A 24026-nucleotide genomic window follows, 5' to 3' on the forward strand; every position below is an offset into this window, starting at 1 on the left:
AGAAAGAGGCAACGAGCAAAAAAAAAGATATTAATATACCGTGGTGTTGGTCAGTCGACTTTATAAATTGAATTCATGCACGTCTATTTTGTTTGTTTTATTGCGGCGAATAAGGTCAAGGTTCTTCCCAGGCTGTTTCTGAAAATATTTTAAACCTCTTCAAAAACTCTCTATCTCTCTCTTCTCTTGTTCCTCTTTACACATTTCTTGCCCCGTTACAATCCTCCTCTCCTCTATCGTATATAGACTATCTCTGCCCTTTTATTCCTTTTATTCTATTTTTTTTTCTTCTTCTTTTCCCATCATTCAGCATAGTTTCAGTGATCATAGTTCTTATTGGACTTAAAAATGCATTACTCTCGGCTCTGCCTACTATCGTTCGTCGTCGCTTTGGCTACACAGGCCTCGAACAAAAAGGCTACTGCGGATGCTGCGCCTGACAGCAATGTAGAGCGACCAATTCCTGCAATATTTATGCAATATGCATATTCTGAGAATCAAAAACTCTTTGTCAGTGCTGGAGATGCTAGAGGAAGAGGTGGTAGCGGTGATGATGGTCGTGGACCCGTCTCTATCAATCCAAGTGCAGCACCAGCAGCTCCAGGAACAGTTGTAGATGACCAATTCTTGTCTCTAGATCTCTCTGTCCCCTGGACCTCAGATACTGCTCCATGGAAGAGATTAGAAAAGCGATTGTTACCACCAGGCATGATCACTGTTGGAGCGAGGACCAATCTTGTGGTGACGCCTGACAATGCCTCGGTTTTGTTTCTAGATATCGCACCTGGCCGGTATGACATCAAGACAGACAAATGGTCGTTGATTAAGCCGGATTCAGTATTCTCTTGGGATGGAGTATTCACACGAAGTGCAACGTTGGATACAGATGCAGGGGTGGTCTATGGGATTGGTGTGCCTATTCTGCCTGAGAATGTGACGGATATAACCAAAGTTCCTAAGCCAACGTCATGGTATTTTGCAGAGCTGGAATTGAAAACCATGACGTTCAAGTACAAAGAGCAGGAGGGTCGTCCATCATTTGATCATTATGTATCGACTGTGTATAGTAGTGCCAAGAAGGCACTTTTTATGTATGAATGGAATACACCAGCAGGGGAGACACCCCTCTTGACATATGATACTGTCAAGCAGACTTGGAGTGAAGTGGTATGTCTTCAACAAAAATCAAATGAGTGATGCTGCAACGTTATTTTTCTTGTTTTGACATGTTTTAGAAACCTTTTCTTCATGGATTAATCTAGAAAACAACTGGAGATGTTCCTTCCAACCGTGACTCAACATGCCTTGTCTCAGGTAAAAACTTTATTGGCAACTTCCCAATATCAAAAAGGGACAAAAACAAGGCTTAACCGAAGTTTTTTTTTTTTTTTTTTTTTTTTTTTTTAATAGCCTATGGGGGTAAAAAACTAATTCTTGTTGGTGGAGATGCCACCGGTAATAGCAGTAATACTTTATCAGTTCTGAAGGACGTCTACATGTTGGATACGACGACATTGATCTGGAAGAGGCTGCCAGATGCTTCTCGAGCCTATGCTGGTGCTGTGTGTGCAGTTTCTGGAGACTTTTTGATTATTCATGGAGGATATAACGAAAATGGATCAAACAACGAGGATGGCCCAGCAGTGTTTAATATGGTCACGAATTATTGGGGAAGCCAATACACGCCTAATACTTCAACGGAGCCAAAGGACTTTGGATCCGGTTCTGATCCATCCGGTGCAGGACATACACGTCAATGGATGAACTTAAGTGGCTCGGCTATTTTAGTGATGATCGCGTCTAGTCTTCTTTGGTAAAGGAAAGAGAAAAAATAATGTGGCATTATAGACTAAAAATGTAAAAAATCTCAGTCAATTGCCTCTGAAACACATGTCCTCCAATAATAAAAAGTGTGCTTTTGTCCTCAATTAATACCATGGGTTATCGCAACAGATTGTGCGTATCGAGAGAATCATCATAATGAAATCCATTCCTTAATACACTCCCCCGAAACCAGGGATCGAGAAAGCTCTCTCAATCCGGCTAATGAGGGGGAGTCACGTAACTGAACGCTTTCGTTTTTTTTTACCACATATGAGCTTAAAATATACTTGTCAAGCTAGTTGATGAGACACCACTAGAATCCTCGACATCCTAGATTGATCGGGTTTCATAGTCCCACTCCTTAAGAAACTCAATTTCGCTTGAAAAATCTAGATCCACATTTGCCACTTAGGCGTGCCCTAACACCCATATCTTATCATTCAAAGAGAAGACAATAAAGTCGGTCTGTTCTTTTGAGCTTATTCGAAACCCTTGAGTTTGCACGATGCACCATATGTATAATGGCATTATCACAAAAGCTGAGAGTATCTATATATTTTGCACAACTTGAGAATCTATGTTTAATTAGATCCTTTGATAAGTGATGGGGAAACATAGTCATTATATTTCAGCAAATAACTCGTATCCTATTTTTTTTTTTGATCTTAGGTTCCATTTTTGGGCTTCCTCAGGAACTATTACCAGACAGCGGAGGACTGTTGGATGGATTCTGAGAAATGAGGCAAAAATGGAACAAACAAGTCAATTCTGTGATTCGATCGAGGTCATGAGTATCATGATGGTGGGATAATAATAAGACTTGACAATAACAGAAATCGTGAATGGTATAAATGGATCTGTTCTTGAATGATTATACTGAGAGAAAGAGCTTGATCAGAAATGGTAGAAGTAATAGATGAATTGCATAATTACAAGAGACTTTTGCGGCTATGCGATATTTTCTCAATAAACATTTCATTTCATTTGACATTTGACATTTGACATTTGACGGGATGCGAAAGACAATTATAATTTTTCATTCATCAATGTCTTAAACTTAACAGAAAGAGAGGAGATTCAAATGGCTGTTCCATCTCAATGAGAAGACGAAATCATTTCTGCTGGACCAGATGAGCTTGTAGATCTAAAAAAAATCACTGGAGCGTTTATTATTCCTAAGTGACGCTCATCAAGCGATAGGATTGCAGAGAAAAAATTGGGCAAATTGACTGGCAGGGTGATTTGATGAACGTTGTTTTTCTGTCAATCATAGGCGCAGCTGAGAGCTTGAGCACCCATTCAAAGAAAGTCGTGGGACAATTCTTTTTTAGTACTACCTTGTTACTCTGGAGGGATTAAAAACTGACTAAAAGTTGATTTCACATTTCATCCTTTTACCATTCCTCTTCATCTTCAGTATACTGTATACTTTTCTTCAGCACAACATTCACTTTATTGATAGCGGCCTTTCATTCATGTATTTGCTGTTAGTATATCTCCATGAGGGATTTTTTTTTTTACTCAAATGTGTCACCACGTGGCTTTAGTACGCTCAACATGATTATCTTTGTCGGGAAATATCGTGATAAAAATATATTCAAGCAAAAGAAGACTTATCAGATCTAGGCAGCCTCATTTCAGGGGAAATGAGAAATTTTTTGGTCTCTGCAAGTTGGGCCAAATTTTAAAGTTTTTAAGTTATTAAAGTTTATTTTTTGACTGAGTGGCCTGCATATAAAAGAGCTACTCCCATCTCCCATTCATCACCTCATTTTCATCATCATCTCTCCACATTACAAACACCATGAAGTTGAATCCGTTGAACATTCCAGAAATCCTCTCGCTTGTAGGCGACTTCCTCGATCGAAAAGATATCCCAAGCTGTCTCCGCGTCTCCAAGGCTTTTCACAATACACTGCTAAAGTCCATATGGAAAAGGATCGTCCTTGGATCTCGTTATGAGGATCAGATTGATTATCCTAATGAAGAAGCACTCCAGAACCACAAGAAATATATTGAGGAGCTTACCTTCCGTTATTCCTTCCCAGAGGAATTCAAGTCATTACAAGGTTGCGATCGTCTTCGATTTGTCGAGTACTGGGCGAGATCATCAACGTCATGGCATCCGTCCGAACTGAGTCACATTTCGAGCCTTCTCAAGACCCACAGCTCCACGATCACTGGCTTTTGCTGCAGCAATTCGAGCTCACGGGAGCTCTGGGAGGCACTACTGGAATGCACCAATCTCAATTACTTGGATGTTTTCAATATTCAAATAGGCAATGATCAAGTCGACCTGTTCCTTCAGGTTTGCAAGAAAGTTAAGCGCTTGGACTTGCGTACAGTATCAATCTCTCAGCTACCTACCGATTTCTTACCCCGCAACACCGGTAGCAGCGGAGACACTGATAGCAGTGATCACACTGATAGCAGCGGCAACACTGATAGCAGCGGCAACACTGATGATACCAATAACACTGACAGTACCACTGTCACCGTCGACAACATTGTTAACACCGATAACAACGACAAATATATTTTCCCGAATATGCGTACGCTCAATCTTAGGGGCGTCTTAATAATCCGCCCTCCATATCCATACACATCAGCATATTGCTTTGGTATGTTGGCTCGGAGATGTCCTACATTGTATGCATTGACATTCGATGTTTTCAACCTAAGCGACCAACCTTTTCAACAAGCATATAGTGACTTCTACAGGGCAGTTTTCCTTCAACAACCCTATACGCTGGTAAATTTGTCAGATCTATCTATCCCAACGATGACTATAAAAGACAAGGATATGGCGGTACTTCTCAGACAAACGACTGAACTAAAACGACTGGATGTCCCATGTTGTGATTTCGGTCCACTCTCTATGCGTGAATTGCTAGCAGACAAACAATTGGCATTGAATAATGGACACATGGTGCAAGAGAAAAGGCTGCGGAGGCTCTGTGAGACAGTCGAGACAATGGCATTCAATGTACGGAATTTTAGGACGGATGGTATTGTTCAAACGATCTTATCCAATTGTCCATCCCTAAAGCAACTGACCGCACCTAAAATCACAGTGACAGAAATCGCCAATGGCTCAGAGTGGGTCAGTACTGATCTTGTCAAGTTGAGCATCTACCTTGAGGCTGATGTTGATCGGGAGACAGCAGAAGGCATGGCAAAGCAACGCGCTGTGTTTAAACAGCTAGGCAAATTGACCCAACTACAATATCTCGATTTGAAAGGTTATTACAGTTCAGGATACGAGGGGAAACGGACACTGGACTTGAGGCTAAGGGCAGGTCTGGACGAGCTAATCAACCTAAGGAATCTGGATCGATTTGAATTCATAGATGACAACCATAAACTAATGCAACCTGAGGATGTGACATGGATCATCACCAACTGGCGAGGGTCCAAGAGTTGGAGAACAATGTGAGCTGTGGTCCCAGAACGATTAGCATCAGCAGAAAGTAATATACTGGGGTCTCGCAATCTCCAGTTTCAATGCTCAAGATACCGACAGACATTCCCAAAATTTAGAAGCCATGAGCAAGCTCAAGAAGTTAGAAAAAAGGAAAAGGCTTATACATATATACAATGAACAGTGGCATATAGACTGCACGACTACAGGATTTCAGACAGACATGAATACAATAGCACGAACAGCATAGATTTTATATAGATACAATTAGATTAGATTAAATTATAAACTGACGATTATAAATTGAAAGTTATAGCAATTATCAAGGTAGTGATTTCTGACGCTTTAAAAAGAGCTCTCCGAGACTCTAATCATTAAGATGGATTCCCATCTCCCGTGAGATGAGCAATATGCTGTATTGCTGAACTGTGTCCACTGACTACTTCAATAACCTGAGCCAATAGATCGACTTGGAAAGAATTTTATATTATTTTATTTTAATTTTTTATTTTCGAATCTGGATTTGCCTGGTTCGTGAATGCAACGATTGAAAATGCGAGAGAATAATCCACGCCGTCAACAGAAATATATGTCAATTGAAGACTACGCCATGGCTTGCATACACAATGACTTCTAGGGAGGAATGTAGGATCGACGCGTCTCGCTTAGAAAGAGAGCCCTTTCCACAAACTACTGTAGACAATCTGCTTAGAAAATCCCTCCAGATGAGAACGTACGTTCAGGATGCTAAAGTTGTATTGGTGGCATCTTAGTATGGTATCGTAGATAGTGTTTATTATTATTTAACATGTCTTGTACACGAGTATAGGGAAGTATACAGCTATTGCAGGGGTTTTTGTGTTCTATACGTTCTTTTAACAGGAGCTGTCCGTATAGTGGACAATTCACTGTACCATGTGTAAAAGAAGAGCGGCTACTGAGGATTTTGTCTCAGAGAATGTTGGTCATGAAGAGTGTGTGTAGACATTGATGCCATAGTCTGAGAGGCATGAGGATGAGTGTGGCCAGTGAAGGGGAGCTCGATCTTGTCGCATCCTTCATATGCAGGCGGGCTTTGACTCATACTGGAAGCGTTTCCTTGCTCAATGACCTTGCCATCAAAATGGTCATAATTTTCTGTCTTCTCCTCCTGTTCTTTTCGTCGCCTGTAGATCAATGCAATTACAGCAATTGCTACAAGGGCTAAGGCTCCCACTATCCCTCCTGCGATGGCTCCAACATTGGTGACTGAAGATTCGCTTTCCTGTTCTGGATATAACGATGTGGGTGTAGATGAAGGCATTTGAGATGCTGTAGAAGGATCCATAGAAGAAGCTGTGGTAGATGGTGGCTTGCTGGGAGCTGTAAAGTTTTTGACCCATGCAAACTTGGTCACGTCAAATACAGCGATTGTTGCAAGCTCAGTCGTAGTATGTTCACCTCCCCAAGCGATGAATTGATCTCCAACCAAGGCACAAGCAGGATAGGCGCGCGGTTCAGGCGCATTGGGTCCTTTTTTCCATACTTTCGTTTTGAGATCCAACACAAATATCTCTGGAGAATAAACATAAAGATGTAAAGGATCATCAGGTTTGGGGGTGCGGCCGCCAAAAACAACGACCTTGGTGGCATCCTCATCTATCGTAGTACAGTAACATAATAGCGCGAATCACAATAACAAGGAATTGGTTGAATGTTAGTAGAAAGAACTCACAAAAGCTCTTCGTTGAATCAACCATGGACCAGTAACTTTGTACGAAAGGGCTTGACATACTGATGACCATGCAGTTAAATCCTCTTTTGGTTGGAGATTGTCCAGTTACAGGCTAAAATCACATTTTCGAATCAGTAACGAAGAGACCTTAATACTTCAGAGATCCTTTTTTTTCTTAGTAAAAGAATGTACTTCCTTTCACTTACAACCTGTATCCATGCATTCAAGTCGATTACGTATTCTGTGAGGTACAGCAACGCTTCGTCCTCGTAACGTCTGTATCCAAACAGGATGGACTTTGAAGCGCTATTATAAACAGCACCATCGTAATTGTCATCATCCAATGTACCGTTGAGGATATCATAGCTATATTTCCAGACTCGAGTAGTCGAATTATACACACATACGGAGTTGCCGACATCAGTAGCAGAAGCACTATAGATCAGCCCTGTCCTTGGGTCCAAAACTGGAGAGTAGAGATTGCAATCCAGGGGTTCAACTGTTTTCAGTATGTTCCATTTTCCATTAGGGTTACTGTAGTTGACATGATAGCTGATATAGCCTGCTCCATTAAACACGTAAAGAGTGTGATTATCAGCCACACCGGTGTATCCTGGATCGCTTGGGAAGACTCCAAAGTTTTGGAGTGTCCAAGGAGCTTTATCAACAGACCAGGACGTTGAGAGGTCTAAAGAGTAAAACTTGCTGTTTTTTTCGAGGTGTGAACCACCCTGGACAAAGAGCTTTGAGCCGATGCGAGCATATACGGGATGTCCATTGGCTGCGGGAGCGTTTTGTGCCTGAATTGTTAAGACATTCCAGAGGGGTGAGAATAAGAAGCAAAAGAAAAATAGAAGTGGGAAAGTATGATAAGCCATCCTGAAGAAAATTCGATAAGCCATCTTAGAGAAAGCTTCAAGAAAAAAAAAAAAAAAAAAAAAAAAAAAAGAATGCGAGATGGAATGAGAAAGAAACTACTGCATGTGCCTGAAAAAGAGGATGACAAGAAGACAGAATGTATGTGTGTGAATGAGCTCTCAACTACTATGATAGAGCGAACCTTCCCTAACCAACATGTGTAACCATGCAATGCATATAATCTTGTAACCTTGATTAGCGTCCTTCAAATATCAAAACAAATTTGCCATCTGCGAACGCAATAGTCGAAAAGTCATGACATTTGCCTTTTTAGGCAAATGTCACATTTTTTGTTTTGATATTTGAATGGCACTATTATTGGAGCCATGTTGCAGAAGCAAAACCCGGGCTCTTGGTCTTATTTCACATGTACATGTATAGATGAAGCTCAGCTTCCGTTTTTACTTTTTATGATGGTTTTTGTGTAAAATGTAATTATTTGTAATGTACATGGATATGTCTATGCTATTGGAGTTTTCGTACTTCAGCAAGCCAGCCTAAAATCATTCTTCCAGAGAACGATCTACTGGCAAGGATAAAAGAAAAAAATGGCTACAGCTGGGATCCCTTCTTCCGGTAGTTTTGCTCACGAGAGCTATGTGTAACTTTTGCAGTCTGGGAAGTAAAAGGTTGACGATTACCACTAAAGGCGTATTCAATCTTGTCACACCCTTCAAATTCGGGTATACTGGTAGAGTAACAATCTTCGATTTCAATCTTCCCATCAACTATTTCACACACTTCACTCCTCTTTCGCCGTCGTATGTAAAAGAGCATGCCACCGATGAGGGCTATTAGTGCCGAGGCTCCTGCTACACTCCCAATGACCACTTCAATGCTCATAGTCGAAGGCTCACTTGTCGGACCAGGTAGTGTTGTATATGAAGGTCCCTGAGACCCTGTGGACGATATGATGGTAGGTTCAAGCGATTGTAGATAGCTTGGAGCCTTGTAAGTTGTGACCCATGCGAATTGGGTTAAATCAAATACTAAGACTGATCCGAAGGGAGCTTCGGCTCTATTTCTCTCTCCACCCCAGACCACAAATTGATCCCCAACAAGAGTACAAGCAGCATATCCTCGTGGCTCATTTGCATTAGGTCCTTTTTTCCATTCTTTTGAATTGACATCCAATACAAATATTTCTGAAGAATAAGTGGCACTGGAAATGTCAGCGTTAAGGGTGTGGCCTCCAAAGACAACAATCTTGGATGCGTCATCATCTAATGATGAGAAATAGGATATCCATTAGCCAACGCTATTGATATTTATACGTTATATTAAAAATCAAAATCAAAATAGAAGCTGAGTAGCTTACTGATGGCCATGCAGTTTGCTCTTCTTTCGGTAGGAGTTTGTCCTTTTACAAACTAGAATATGAATAGATTTTATGTTTTAGTCATATACTTTGTCGACTCGATTTTTTAGGAAAAAAGAAAAACACTCACATAATAGGACCAGGAATTCCTATCGATAAGATACTCTGTAATGTGCGCTGCTATTACAACGCCCTGTGTTTTTGATCTGTAGCCAAACATGATAGAATTCCTAGCACTGTTGTAAACTGCACCGTCATAATTCCGCTCGGCTAATGTGCCATTGCTGACCTGGCTGAGTTTCCATGTTTGTGTAGATCGATCAAAGACGCATATGCTCTCACCATAGAGATTACTTGAAGCACTATAGATCAATCCAGTCCTTGGGTCGATGACTGGAATATAAATGGCGCACTCCAAGGGCTCAGTTGTCTTCATAACACTCCATTTCGCATTTGGGTCTGTGAGGTCGATTCGGTAATCCTCGACGCCATCAATAGGGAACATATAAAGCATTTGGTTATCACCCACACCATAATACGTCTTTTCGTTAACAAAACGTCCGAAATCATGGGCCGTCCAAACTGCTGTGTCAACAGACCAAGACTTTGAGAGTTCCAAAGCGAAATATGAGCCACTATTGGAATTCTGCGGGCCACCCGGTACAAACAACCTCGAGCCAACTCGGACAAAGGGCATTTGTGTATTCGCAACAGGGATGACCTGGCCTTGTGCGAATAAGAGCGGGGTATTATTGAAGGATACAAATAAGGAGCATAGTAGAGGTATCAAAAGTGTCGGGTTAACAGTGAAAGGGAATGAATTGTCATAAGCCATGATAAACAGAAAAAAAAAAGAAAAAAAAAGACTGGCAGCAGGATTGTGTGGACGCCGCTCTGAAAGAGACTGATGGCGAAGCCTTTCAATCCGAGGAATGGACAGTAGGAAAAAAATAAGTAATCAAGATGATCATGCCATGACATGAGAACGGCGATGTGCTCTTTGCTCATTGGGCATTTTTGACTACAGTTGCTTAGACCACAAGTACTCAACTGATATCAGAGCCATGTGTGCATGTGTCACGGTAATTGAATTGTGATATTGAAAACAGTATGTGCATTTGTACTTTTAGTGACAACCAAGGAAAGTGCCTGGAAATGTGTCTAATGTTCATTCTATCGCATAGTATTCACTCATTCTAGTATTACAGAACAAGGTAACCTCGATAATCTGGTGCATCTCGTATGCATTAATTCTAAGGGCTCGTTTCTTTTCTTTCCTTTTTTAATTGACAATTTTCTTCCAGCTGTGGCTGTGAATCAGACCCTGTAATCTGATGAATATTCGCCCTTGCTACGCCCTGATGTTCACAGCACGCATTAACTTTGATTCATGCCGAAAGGGTCTTTTAGATCTCTGACGACAAACTCTAATTTGAGGCGAATGCACCTGTCGAGCCACAAAGCTGTCAGTATTTAGTTAATGAATACTCATCGATATCAGTGAATATAATAAAAGATGATTGGGCGGTGGTGCCCACTGCGATCATTTATATTCCTGATAAGGATTCCATTCAGGTATTTAATAGTTCTTTCAGTTAGTTCACGTCGTCCCAACAGTATCTGTTGCTGTGTCATGTTCTCTTCAGCCTTCTATTCAATATTATTCTCAATAGAGATTCTTGAATGTCCAAACTCAATGTCATTGTCCCATTCAGCGCTGTCCAAGGCCTTTATCTTTATGTCACATGTATGTCGATCCAAACGTCTTCTAGATGGGTATCGAACGAGTGTCTTCAATCCTTTGACAAAAAGCGGCTTGTCCATGTACTGCTCTGTTCTTTGGATCAATTAGCCGCCCTCTAATGTATGCTGTCGACTCCTGAGCATGATGGGTCTAAAGTAAGCAGGTAGATGGATCATTCGCAAGTGGAGCCGTTAAATGAATCTGAAACAATAGTTGCTAATATCCTCTTTTCAAAGACTACCAATGCCGCGTGTAAAAAAAAAGCTTCCAAACTGTAGACTCGAACTGAGGGCTCAAATTCAATAAAAATCATTTTGTAGATACCATTACGTTCGATAGATCTTCTTGGGATGAGGATATTATAAACTAATTGAGCTATCTGTATCAGTACATAACATTAATGCTATTGTTTAATTGTACCTATGTGGCTATTACCGCAACTCTTTCATTCTCAAGAAGGTCGAAGTTTATGGGGTATAATGTACAGCATCAGGGCAATCCTTGAGGATCTCCTCCTAAACGGATTGGTGCTTGAGGGTTGCGAGCCCTTGTCGAGGGCATCACTTGAGGGTTACCGGGTTGGTTCTGATTTTGATGGCAGATAACCTCAGCCTTGATATGATGCTCAAGTTGATCCCTCAGGTTTGCATTTGGCTTGTGGGCTGTCAATTGGTTTGTTAGGAGCGACCCACTGGCACTATCACCTGAATTAAAATCATCCTGCTCGATTATCATTTGGTTAAGCTCATATCCTTCTCTCTTCCTCTGCCGCCGCTTATACACTAGCGCACCTGCTGTAATACCAATCACAGTTAGCACCCCCACAACCCCTCCCGTAATGGCTCCCACGTCGGTGGCCGAAGGTTTGTGTGCTGGAATAGGAGACGATTGAGTAATGGAGGGCATCTGTGTTTTAGATGAACTGGAAGATGGTTTAGAGGATTGATAGTAGCTTGGAGCTTTGTAGTTGTCAACCCATCTAAACCAAGTCAAGTCGAACACAATGGGTGGTCCCGATGCAATTATACTTTCGTCATGCCCGCCCCATGCCACAAATTGGTCCCCAACAACAATGCATGCTGCATAACCGCGTCTGACAGGCGAGCTGGCTCCTTTTCTCCAGGCTCTTGAGGCAATGTCCAATACGTACAAATCCCCAGAAAAAGTGCTATCACTAGGCAGGCTTGAGGTGGGGTTTAATGGAACACGGCCTCCAAAAACAACAATCTTGGTACCACTCTCATCTATTGATAAACAAGCTGGAAATGAGTAGAAGGCACGTAGGGAAGCCGCCAGTAGACGTAATATGAAGGTGACTCCTTTTCGACCTATGAAATAAAGGACGCAGCTTACCGATAGCCATACAATGATCAGACCTTGGGCTCGGAATATCACCATGTGTAGTCTAGAATAATGTTTTGAGGAAACTGTTATTCAGCAATGGATTTATGAATGTGGGTAGAACTCAGTGAAAGGTGTGGAGACATGGAAAAGTGATCATACATTAGACACCTACATAATTTGACCAACGACCAATATCAATAGAGTACTCTGTGATATAAGTGCTTGAGTCCCAAAAATTATTGTATCCTCCATGATACATAATAGACTTTCTAGCATTATTATAAACACCTCCACCATAATACCGTTGTATCAGCATAAATGGAGGGATCGTAGTGTGTTGCCACGTAAGCGTGGCTTGATTGAGCACACATAGATATTGCGTCCCAGCAATGTAAACAAGCCCAGTTCTTGGATCGAGAACAGGACGAATTCCTTGCTGGAGAGTTTCAGGAGGAGCTGTCGACGTGACATTCCAGCCAACATTGGGGCTTTCAACATTGATCTGATAGACATATAAATTATTGCCATTCACAAGATACTCGTAAAACGTCTGATTGTTGGGTGATCCTGTTGCAGTCGCAAGACGGAAGCCTGGCCCATCAGTATGAGCCTGCCATGGTACATTGCTGACAGGCCAGGATGTGGAGAGGTCTAAAGAGAAGAACTGGGACGTAGGTTCCTTTTGCGATTGAGTGAGCATATATTCACCACCTTGGATATAGAGTCTTGAGCCGAGACGTGCAAAGGCCATTTCTGCCGCATCCTTTGGAGCGACTTGACCCTGCACGAATAAACCATCGTTGAGAAATGAGAATAAAAATAAAGAGAGAATCCACATGTGAAACGAAGTGAAGTGTGAGTGCTGTGACTGCAATTGGACTGCGCCGTCCCGCTGACTTCAGAAAGGTTGGAATGGAGTGCGATGTGCCTGGAAAAGACGGAAAGAGGAAAATAATTAAGATGATCCAAGATTCCATGTTCATCATTTTATTACCTGATCAGTTGTGGCTGTATAATCCACATGCGTTGAGCCATGATGACAAAAAAAAGAATTTCACTTTTCTTTTCTTTCATTCTTTCTTTTTTTTTTTTATTTTTTTTTTTTATTTTTTTTTTTATTTTTTTTTTTTATTTTTTTTTTTATTTTTATTTTTATTTTTTTTTTTATTTTTTTTTTTTATTTTTTATGCTTGTCTCCATTGTGGTACTGCAGTATCTTCACTCATCTGTCATTAAAGCGTTAAAATCGACTTTATAACCTGCTACTTTTTCTGTTGGGCAACGGGAAATTCCTCAACCGCAGGGCGGAGGTGTTGTTTAAGTTCCGTCTCCTTGACTGTGCCCCTGCAGGCTCAAGTTTCTCCGAATAATAAAACAGTCGCTTACGTCCGCATAGGCGCAAATGCCTACAGAGATCATGATATAGATATATATATATATATATATATGAACATGCATATGGCAAAGCTCACTCTTTTAGCATGACACAGAGCAAAGCAGGAAAGATGAAAAAAAGAGGCGAATATAAAGGACTAGCATTTATGTTATGAAGATGATGAAAAAAGGCTATTTCCAGCTTTTGAAAGTATGCGAGATCTTTTTTTCTTCTCATTCAGCGGAAGTGACCGGCATGCTGTATCCGTGTGGTTTTCAAATAGATAATATCAATGAATCTAGCAGCCATTTGAAAGGGTCTGCCATATACCAAATGAGCCCACTGGCATACAAGGCAATCAAACGAAGTTTAGGGGGCCTTAGGATAAATAAATGCCTAGGCAACAAGAAAGGACGCGTGAAGAAACCTAGAGTTTGTTGGGAAACTACAAAGTTTAATGGAACTTAAAATACCTAAGGATACATCCATCAATTTGAAAAATGCTCATTTGGTCGAAGCTTCAGTCTGTAAGTGCAATGACCGCCATTGAAGCAGGATGAGGATGGAGGCATCTTCTACAGTGTCCATGATATGGTTATCAACCATCAAGCGACTCCATCATAATCTACGACAACTGTTCGATGCTTATTGGTTTTCCAAATCTACCTTAATTTAACCATATTTAGCGGAATTGGATAGCATCCCCTGAATAGCTGCCATCCAGAGGGACTACTTAAAATGGACTGGATTAACTGTATTATTCAAAACAATAAAACTTGACTGAAAGTCTGTTAATCCTCAAACCATGAGGCGAATAATGTTGCTGAACGCTTCAATAGGATTGTGGCGTGCTTTGGGGCACAGGAAAGGCAGCATTGCCTCTTTTGAGCAACGAAGGATATAGGATTTGTTCCTTGAAGGCGAGCTTTTTGAAGCTACGTCTGTTGCTTGTAAAAACATAAATGATTCCCGTTTTCCGCATACTTTCAACGCTCCCACAACGAACAGTCGTCTATATGGAGTCCATCTGTCGATCTGTAAGGTTTTAGAGTTAGTCCAGAAATCCATGGGCAAAAGATTAGGTAGAAGGCTACAGGAGACGAAAATAAACAGAACTTACAGATTTTTTGTGGGTGTGCCGGCACCCAATGCTTGTGTCTAACGTCATGTGCGCCTTGCCTTTGAACACGTCGTGTCGGGGAATCCTTGAGAAAGCTCCAATCCTTGGCTGGGGTCTTCTTAATCTACGTCAGACTGCCGCTGTCTCTTCGTCTGGGTTGTGTTATAACCGAGTAGATTCAGAGCAAAGCTGGTGGTAGAAATCGTTCCTTTGAGTTTGAACCAAGTTATATCTTTGTTTTGTGACTGCAGGGAGCATGTACCATGCGATGTCCTCCTTTTGTTCCCTGTAGACATTCCAATATTGCGGTCTCGGAAGGGCTGTCAAGAGGTAGAATGCACTCTAGTAGCTGCTTGATATCTTCGTTCGCCTAGAGAATGTCAATTAGGGTCTGTTCAGACAGGTACACATACCCAGAAAAGTGAGTATTTTTTCACTTTTTTGTCCTCCTACAAGGAAAACTCAGCGCAACTCATATCTTCGTTAGTTTTCTCGACATCGAACTATATATAGGGAGTTTGAATAGGGAGCATTTGACTGCAGAGTATGCATGGAAATACTCTACACAAATTTATACCACTGCATTCCTGTAGTGAATACATGGACAGATTTGACTTGGTGTGTAGGAACTGGTTGTGAAACAGGTGATTAAATCCTTGTCAAAAGCAACAACAAAAGTAAGAAAGTGTCTTTTCCTCTTTCTTCTTTTTTATCAGAGAATAGGTTCAGACGTCGTTCTTTGCTTCAACAACTCCAGTACTTTTGCATTAAAGCAGAGACATTCGTTGGCTCTCAGTTCCGGCATTAATGAAGGAAATAGGAGAGGTGTTATTGTTTGTGCTTATTGCTTGAAGTAAAAGCTACTTAATCACTCTCTTCTTGCTGCTCAGTGACTTGTTGATGATCTTGCACAGCACTTTGTGTATGGATGGAGAGCAGGAGCGAGAGAGAGTGCTGGTTTTGGCGGCCGTTTGGTGTGTGTGTGAATTTGATATCGATATCAATTACCAAAATATATGCATGAAGAAATACAGATTTCAACATGATATGCGAACTTACAATACCAGAAGCGAGATAAATACCGACGCGTTTGAGTTTCTTTCCTAGGGATTTGTTATAACTATGGCGAAGCTGTCTGCAAAATGAAGTTTACATTTCTTTTGGAGGCTCCGTTAGATGCTTGTCTTTTGGTTCTTGTTTGATTCGAATTGTCTAGAAAACAAAAAAAAAAAAAAAAAAAAAAAAAAAAAAAACGCCGCGATGCAAATTGTGTTTCTACATGTACAGGAATCAAAGAGACGCTTCAGCTGTTGATGCATGTTCGTGAATACCACACAACTAACGGTGATTGACGAACAAAAAGGAAACAAAGATTTGTAAAAAAATATTTCTCGCCCCCGTTCAAGACGGCATGTTCAGACAACAAAGAAGCACATCAACTTTTTGATCAGTATTCTCCTCCTGTTTGCTTACATACATTTTTTTTCACTGTTGGAGTGCCTGTATATCTATTAAGCTTTATTAATTTATAAAAAAAAAGTAAACCAACAAGGTAGCAAGTAATGGACTAGACATTCTTAGAGATATTGTCCTCTTGTTCTGGCTCTTGAGAATAATTTTCAAACTGATGTGTCATTTTCTGTTTTTCTGCATTATAAAATGCTGTAGCTTCTGATCGACCCTTTTCCACTATCATTTATATAAAAAAGAGACGATTAAGAAATGAAAAATAGATATCAAGTCTGTCGAGAGCGAGTCATTGTTCCATCTGTTTCAATTTACCATTAATGAAGAGCAGCATGAAGGCAGGTATAAAGAATTGAGATCCTAGGAACCACCATGTATGGCGAACGCTTGATCGTTCGATGATGGCGGTACAAACCAAAGGTGCAATCCAGGAGGAGCTAACTGAGGACATCTCATAGAGTGCAAAAAGTTCGTTTTCATGTCCCAATGGAATAAACTGCGCATAAACCACACGGTTTGAGGAGTAAATGGCTCCTTGGAAAACACCAAAGAATACAGCAAGCATATACAGCTCCCACCCTTGCTTCAAGCCGATGGGGCAACCCTCAATTAACCCCAAGAGACAATATACTGGGATGAGGCCAAAGAGACAGGAGTTGATGATGACAGTTTTGAGTGGAGACAGTCCACGTGAGTTTTGTATCCAAATCCAGAAGACGATACCAAGTCCTGCGGAAATGAACTGTATTAGCGCCGCAATAATTAAAGACGAGCTATCAAGTTGCAACTGGCCCTGAGCAATAAGGACAACCATATTGGAAGTAGCAAAAAGGCCATCGCCAAGGATCAACCAAATACATAAAAAGGAAAAGAGTGTCTTGAGTTTCCGAGCCTTTCGGACTGTCTTGACAACGCGTTTATAGCCAAATGTGAGCACATTCGAACCGGGAGGTAGAGGAGGGAACTTGCGTTGAACAGAAAACTTGGTATAGAGGCACACAAAGAAAAAAATGTAAACACCAGCCAAAACCAGACAATAACCCACAGTTAAAAGGGAAGAGTTTGTAAACAGAAGGATAATTGCTATAATGATGGTAAGGAGCAACCCGCCTAAATAGCCAGCGCCAGAAGCGCCGCCTGAAAGAAAAGTCTGGACTTTGACTTTCGCATCAATATATTCCTCAGAGTCTTCGCCCGACCGAAGTCTGGCTCGCACAACATCGGGATGGTATTTGGTCAGATTTGGGATCAATGCATCATAAAAATTAAGGGTGACATTGTTCAAGATTCCGGCTTTCCAACATTTCGCAATAAAAAATAAAAAATAAAAAAGTGAATTAGTCGAGGGAATATAGTTGTGGGTGAAGGCAGCATTAGATGCCGCCTAGTGCATTAGGCTTACCAATCACAAAGGTCAAACCGCAGAACCACCAAATTTCAGGTTTCATTGGACTAATAAAGAATAAACATGCCATGGCTGATAATGTGGTGCAAAAGGAAACCAATATTTTTTTGGAGATTGAACCATGATCAGCCAAGGCCGAGACACCCAAGGTGACGAATATGGTGCATATTACCATCACTACATTCAACATCAAGACATATGACGTGGGTGTCACTCTAATCCAACCGAACGGTACTAGGCATCGGTCACCCACCGGGATATCTGAATCTGAATCTGGACAGAGAATTGATGGATCCGATTCGAGTCTAGAAGCAGCCCGTGCAACCCCTTGGATTAGAATTGGGAGTAGAAGTGAGGCACAGACATTCGCCCAAGAGTAATAACCAAAACCGAACAAGAAGAATCCCCAGAGCTCTGATTTCTTGACGAGCTTCTCCTGAATATGTGGTTGAAGGTCGATTTCATTTGCGGGGTCGTTATAGAAAAGTCGATTGCGAAGTCCTTGCAATTTCGATAGCGGAGGCGACTTTGAAGTGTCGACGGCCATCTTCCTTGTGTAATAGCGAGAGGCTTAGTGACTTCACAACAGAAAAGAAAGAAAGAAAGAAAGAAGGAAAAAAAAAAAAAAAAAAAAGAGAGAAAGAAACAGAGTATTAATGACCACTTGACTTGGAGGTTGGAGACAAATTTTGTTTTGAATAGAAGGGAGAGAGGTGTCGTGTCCACTCATCTCTATGGTAAGCAAGAGCAATAAACAAACAAACAGAACAAATGGGTACAAAAGAAAGCTTAGTCTGATAGAACTCGCCCTCTTGTTTCCATTAGAATTGTACAGATTTCATCCGAAAACCATTCACGGTCTTATCTAAAAGTATGAAATCCTTTACCAGAGCTCCACAAAGCTGACGATGCTTTAGAATAGAAGCAGCATGTCCGTCAAGCATCGAGTGTCAAGCGCCAGTTGTTTGGGGGTGTGCAGCATGACCTCTCTCCACATTTTAAAGTTTGTCCTCCTTTCTTTGCGCTTGGGTCGCTCCATTTTAAATATCCTAACGCTTTTTTCTGCTGGTGTAAATAGTCAATCTTTCAGACCTGACAAAGAGTTGAACCGTAGCAAGTGAACCAGTCTACGATTTCTCATCTATGCGTCCTACGCATCATCAGTAACATTTGATATAGTATCAATATAAGAGACGCAAATGCATTGTTGATGCTATGCAAAGGACTCATCGGAATGTGTTTTTGAGCCATTTAAAACTAAAACTCTCTATCTTTGTGTTTAGAACATGAAGAGCTTGAAAGACGCGTCAGGTCAGCTAGAAAACACGTGGCATGTGCCCACCCTTTATTTTTAGTTTTTGCCCAAGACATTTTTCTTACTTTCATACTCTTCATCGTCATTCTTGCATTGCTGACATCACATCTTAACAAAGCATAATATGTCATGTCTTCATCTACTTTCATGGACACAAAGGATGTAACATCTATGACATACGACCAAAGCCTCAAAGAATTCTCGGCTCATTTGCCAACTGAAATCATCTTGCTAATTCTTATCCATCTCGATCACCGTACTTTTCTCTCCGCCACGCTAACCTGTCGACGGTGGTATTTGCTAGCAAAACGATATCAGCAATATCTCTGGCGACACTTAGCATTACGAGACTACTCCTTTACGGCTGCGCGTGGTCTATGGAAACTCGGCTTCTTAAAAGATCGCGAGCTTCGCCTGTGCTTTCCTCGGTCTGCGACTGTAGCTGGCAACAAAAAGCAAGCAGTCGTTTGTAAAGGCGGAGATAGTCAATTACTGAATGTTACGGCTTCCGGCAGGAGCTATCAAAAAGTCTCATCAGAAAAAACAACTCAGCAATATTCACCCGTCACTTCTGGATCCAGATTAAATGAGAATGTTTTTTCTGTTCTTGACAATCAGACTGTATCCACATCGGATCAGAAAGGCAAACAGCGAGCAAACGAATCAATAGAGACTAACGATCAAGGACAGGAAAATATCATGAATCCGGACCAAGATAACTCTAAAAATAATGAAGATAATGTTGAAGAACAACGACTGGATCATTACGAGGAGAACTGGAAGGCGCTCTACCAATTGACTAGCAACTGGTATCAAGGGCGTGCCAAGGGCTATTGTCCACTCGTGCTGCCTTCAATTACCACACTTTCTTCAGCAACACAGGCACTTTCAGGAAATATCTCTCACTCATCTATTAGCTCAGTGCCCGCTGGATCATCCTCTGAATCAACCTCTACATACAACGCAATAAAGCTCCAGTACTATCGTAGATTGTCAACCCCAGCGCAACGAGGCATTTATAGAATTTTAAAGAAAAGAAAGCCATCAGCTGTAGTAGGCTTGCAACATGAAGGATCAGCACTGACAGCACTAAGTTTAGCAAGGTATCCGAAGCGGAGTTTGATACCAAACAGGATTTGTACAGCGGTTACTGTATGTGGCTCTGAAATAGCGCTGATTAGGTCCAACCCTCATTACCGTGAGAAGCGCACAACTGCCCATCAACAAAACCCTATATTTCCTGCAACAGATACCAATGGACCCCATACAATAGGAGGGCATGTTCATAGTGCTGGATGGCAACGACCCAATATTATGGCTCAAGACCCTCTCGAACATGATCGCGTCGTCTTTGCGCTTCGTCATGACAGAAATTCTGATGGGATATTAGATACATCATTAACAACAAACCCACTAGAGGTGCAGGCACCACTCAGTCAACAGCAGCATGTAATATATCATGAAGCTGTTGCGCCGACAGGATCATCGGATTTACCGCCTGTTACAAACTCGTCAAGTGCTGAGCCCGCAAATGATATCCTTTGCCATTATTCGTCGCCCCTTCATTCCCTTCTTGTCACAGGACATATGGATGGTAGCGTAAGGCTCTGGGATATGGCAATTCAAGATCCTGAGCAACAATGCATTCGACATTGGCAAACTGGAGGACGGCGCCGAGTGCTTTGTGTTGGAATGAATTCTAAAGTGGTGGTCTGCGGCAATGCAGTACGTTATCAATCCTTTATATATTTCTTTATATCATTATTATTAATTTTTGCTTTCCAAATTTATACACACTCTATATTTATAACCATATTTTGTTTTAAATTATGGTACTACATATAGGACTCTACGCTCTGCGTTTGGGATATACACCCAGGGCCGGGTTCATCGTCTTCTTCATATGGTACTATACATTCTGCCTCCTATATTGCCTCAACAGCTCCCCCTGGGTTGGATTATTGGGTTTCTGGTATTGAACATATATGTGTCGGCGATTCTCTGGTGGCATGTTCCACAGAATTTTCTGGATCAGTGCTTGTATTTTCTTTGGCAACAGGAAGCCTGGTTTATGAGATCCCAGGACTATATCAACCTTCGAAAATGTGTATGACAGATTTTTTTTTGCTGACAGGCGGCCGTGGAGCATGGAGCCAAGGAGAAAGAGCGCGAGGTCGTGGCCAGTATCAACAGCAGCAACAAACAACAGCTCAACGATCCCATCTGCGAGACGCCTGGAATGATTTAGACCAGCGTTCACACCGAGATGTTTCCTCAATAGAAGAAGATGAGCATATGAGTTGTTGCATCAACGTCTGGGATCTAAGGACGGGCGAAAGACTCTATTCACTGATCCCACGTTTACCGACACAGAACCTGTACCGGGCTGGAAACATTGCATCGATCCTAGAGAACCTACAACTGGAGGACACTGTTAAAAGGTGCAACAGGAAATCGAAAGTTTCGAGTTATGGAAGACATATCCAAACTACAACACACGCGTCAGATATGTCAGTTGGTCAGCACAACCGCTTTACACCCACAGATACCTGGGATTCTCGTAACCTTGAGGAGTCAACTCATTTAAATGACAGTGGTGACCATGCTGCCTCTAGTTCAAGCAGCCCTGCAGATGACTCGGCGATAGCGGGTCAACAGGTTTGTGAATCCCTCAGGGCTAGAACGCGGCCGTCGCAATCATCTGTGTCTCCGTCAACTTCCATATCAGTACCACTAACACTGTTAGACATTGCAGTCACAGCCGATCATTCGACACTCGTGGCTACGCTCTGTGAACGGTCTGGTGAGGGCAGAGAAGGCGTGTATTGTTGGGATTTTAGCGGAAGCCGTCTGGAAGGCTATCATGAACAAGGGTCAGAGATACTAACCGCTATCATGGAAGAAGGCTGTGATAGCGATGACACTAGGAAAGAGTATGATAAAGGAAAAGGGATATCGGAGTATCCTGACGATGACAGTGCAATCAAAGAAAGTAATGAGGATGACCTTTACAGCTTTAGTGATGATGAAGTGAACAATAACATGATCATGCAACAAGTTGACTCGAGCACGTTGCGTAGCCTACATCAAGCTCGTATCACTGGGAAGATTTGGATCGGCTGGAAGATGGATGAGCGTGAGTTTCAAGAGCGACAAGCAGCATACCATAAGCAGAAAAGAAAAGAATCTAAAAAAACAAGCGAATGCGCTCCAGAGAGCTAAATAAACTTTCTTTCTTTTTTTTTTTTTTCTTTCTAACAGATTAACATAAACGTTCCGATCTATAATGTTCCTTGCCCGTTAAATGGTTTTACGAGTCAATGGCTATCTGGTTTAGAGGTACGGATTCGGCTAAATCAGGTTTTTTTTTTTTTTTTTTTTTTTTTCTCGCAAGTTTGCATACTTTCAGCTACCACATGAGCCATTAATGTTTTAAAAGCGTGTGCGGTCCCCGATAGTATTTTATTTTAGTTCTTTAACGCTTCAGGTACTGCGGACAGGAGACAAAGCATTATGTCATAAGTATGTGTCAAGCACACATTCCCTCCCTTCTTAACGACAAAATAGGGATTGAAAAGTAGCCAAGTAATGCTCGAGAGTTATAATGGATTGCATTAACGGATCTACTCTTTTGAAGTGACTACACTCAGTGATACCATAGTTCGTAGCATCTGTGGGTGCTATAATGAAATATAACAGATTGATTCCAAGGGATTGATTCAGTACATTTAAGCTCAAATTTCAATAACTTCGGTTATACTAGTTCTCGCATAAAAGCAATATCTTTTTAAAGAGGAAGATAAACAAGCAGTAGGAGTCAGTTATACAGGCGTGTGGTGATGTCGTGTGTAAGGTTGTGCTGTGCACGTACCATGCCGCACAGAACATGGATTGCAAACTTAATTTTACAACAATAGTGCGGCATAAGAAATCCAGATTGCAATGGGCGTGTCTTGTGCATTACAAGCTGCCTTCTCTTGTTTGCATTCATGCTCTAGCAGAGGCATTTGGTAGCTTCTCAGATGCGATAATCGAACAAAATCCATGATCTTCAAAATAAAAGCATTCGTACTCCATTTGACCTCGATTTGGCGGCGTTCGCTCTGTATACGTTTAATGATTTTGTTGCTATTTTGGTGGCAACGGCAGTATAAAAGACATTTTTTCCCATTTTTCTCTTTCTTCTTCTCTTCTCTTCTCAACTCTTCACACTCTCCCCTTCTCATTTCCCACACAGTTTTATTTCGCTGCAGGCACCCGCTGGTTGGCCCCAGAGGTGTCCTGTTTTGGCACTCAAGGTATACTCCCAGCCTTGCTTAGTCTCCCCTTTCTCTTTCTCCCTCTCCTCTCGCTGCAGGCACCCACTGGTTGGCCCCAGAGGTGTCCTGTTTTGGCACTCAAGGTGTGCTCCCAGCCTTGCTTAGTCTCCCTTTTCTCTTTTTCTTCCTCCCCTTTTCTTTCGTACGAGGGGTTTTTTTTTGCATTGTTTTCCCTCGTTAAAAAAAATAAACGGAGCGCGACAAGCCAGACCACCTCCTCGTGGTGCGCTCCGGACAACATCTTTTCTTTTCCTTCTGCTGGTTCCAGCTACCACTAGCAAGCAAAAAAAAAAAAAAAAAAAAAAAAAAAAAGATGGCCAAGCGTCTGGCTCAGACTAGTTTATAGTATTATGATAGAAACGTATATCTGAATAAAGTGCCGTGTAAAAAGTGAAAACAAATAAAAAAAAAAAAAGCTTCAGACTCTTTCCTATACTTCCATTACAAAAGAGAACTAAGATAAGCTTGGCGCTGTCACCAATCTCAACGTGGGATTCGAATATTCTTGCGATTCTGAATGGTACCACAAATCTCAGGTGACTTGAATTCGACATTAATTCCATCGAAAACAAAGAGACATTGGACTTCCCTTCCAGTCTCGCTGATATCGCCATACTCATCAGATTGCATTTTTCTCATGATCTTTGACGCCTTTAGTACTTTCTGTCCTCTATACTTCGAAACACGATACTTAGGATATTGCTGAGTCAACGAAAAAATAAATAAATAAAGGATTACATGT

General features: G+C 41.5%; 7 protein-coding genes across 7 annotated transcripts; 3 read left to right on the forward strand and 4 right to left on the reverse strand.

Moving 5' to 3' along the window:
* The first annotated feature begins 162 nt into the window (after positions 1–162).
* BCR41DRAFT_344539 (hypothetical protein) lies at positions 163–1916 on the forward strand. Its single transcript, XM_022022534.1, has 3 exons — positions 163–1167; positions 1263–1314; positions 1411–1916. The coding sequence occupies exons 1-3, from the start codon at positions 349–351 to the stop codon at positions 1815–1817; spliced, it is 1278 nt and encodes a 425-aa protein (XP_021886772.1). The 5' UTR covers positions 163–348; the 3' UTR covers positions 1818–1916.
* A 1579-nt stretch (positions 1917–3495) lies between these two features.
* Positions 3496–5540, forward strand: BCR41DRAFT_344542 (hypothetical protein). Its single transcript, XM_022022535.1, has one exon. It carries the CDS (start codon positions 3629–3631, stop codon positions 5258–5260), a length of 1632 nt encoding a protein of 543 aa, XP_021886773.1. The 5' UTR covers positions 3496–3628; the 3' UTR covers positions 5261–5540.
* Positions 5541–6002: 462 nt separating this feature from the next.
* BCR41DRAFT_344543 (hypothetical protein) lies at positions 6003–7887 on the reverse strand. The gene is made up of 3 exons (XM_022022536.1): positions 7166–7887; positions 7020–7071; positions 6003–6883 (listed from the first exon to the last, which is right to left on the reverse strand). Exons 1-3 carry the CDS (start codon positions 7859–7861, stop codon positions 6180–6182), a joined length of 1452 nt encoding a protein of 483 aa, XP_021886774.1. The 5' UTR covers positions 7862–7887; the 3' UTR covers positions 6003–6179.
* A 386-nt stretch (positions 7888–8273) lies between these two features.
* BCR41DRAFT_382957 (hypothetical protein) lies at positions 8274–10129 on the reverse strand. The gene is made up of 3 exons (XM_022027399.1): positions 9326–10129; positions 9196–9247; positions 8274–9100 (listed from the first exon to the last, which is right to left on the reverse strand). Exons 1-3 carry the CDS (start codon positions 10028–10030, stop codon positions 8430–8432), a joined length of 1428 nt encoding a protein of 475 aa, XP_021886775.1. The 5' UTR covers positions 10031–10129; the 3' UTR covers positions 8274–8429.
* A 1133-nt stretch (positions 10130–11262) lies between these two features.
* On the reverse strand, positions 11263–13064 carry BCR41DRAFT_382958 (hypothetical protein). Its single transcript, XM_022027400.1, has 3 exons — positions 12456–13064; positions 12293–12344; positions 11263–12183 (listed from the first exon to the last, which is right to left on the reverse strand). The coding sequence occupies exons 1-3, from the start codon at positions 13032–13034 to the stop codon at positions 11429–11431; spliced, it is 1386 nt and encodes a 461-aa protein (XP_021886776.1). The 5' UTR covers positions 13035–13064; the 3' UTR covers positions 11263–11428.
* A 3281-nt stretch (positions 13065–16345) lies between these two features.
* Positions 16346–18197, reverse strand: BCR41DRAFT_391517 (autophagy-related protein 22-like protein; the record flags this gene model as incomplete). Its single annotated transcript, XM_022028363.1, has 3 exons — positions 16346–16467; positions 16561–17538; positions 17648–18197. 3 exons carry the CDS (start codon positions 18195–18197, stop codon positions 16346–16348), a joined length of 1650 nt encoding a protein of 549 aa, XP_021886777.1.
* An 897-nt stretch (positions 18198–19094) lies between these two features.
* Positions 19095–22187, forward strand: BCR41DRAFT_391518 (hypothetical protein; the record flags this gene model as incomplete). Its single annotated transcript, XM_022028364.1, has 2 exons — positions 19095–20690; positions 20811–22187. 2 exons carry the CDS (start codon positions 19095–19097, stop codon positions 22185–22187), a joined length of 2973 nt encoding a protein of 990 aa, XP_021886778.1.
* Positions 22188–24026: the final 1839 nt, after the last annotated feature.

The sequence above is a fragment of the Lobosporangium transversale genome (assembly GCF_002105155.1).
Source record: "Lobosporangium transversale strain NRRL 3116 chromosome Unknown BCR41scaffold_1, whole genome shotgun sequence".
Lineage (NCBI taxonomy): Eukaryota > Fungi > Mortierellomycota > Mortierellomycetes > Mortierellales > Mortierellaceae > Lobosporangium > Lobosporangium transversale.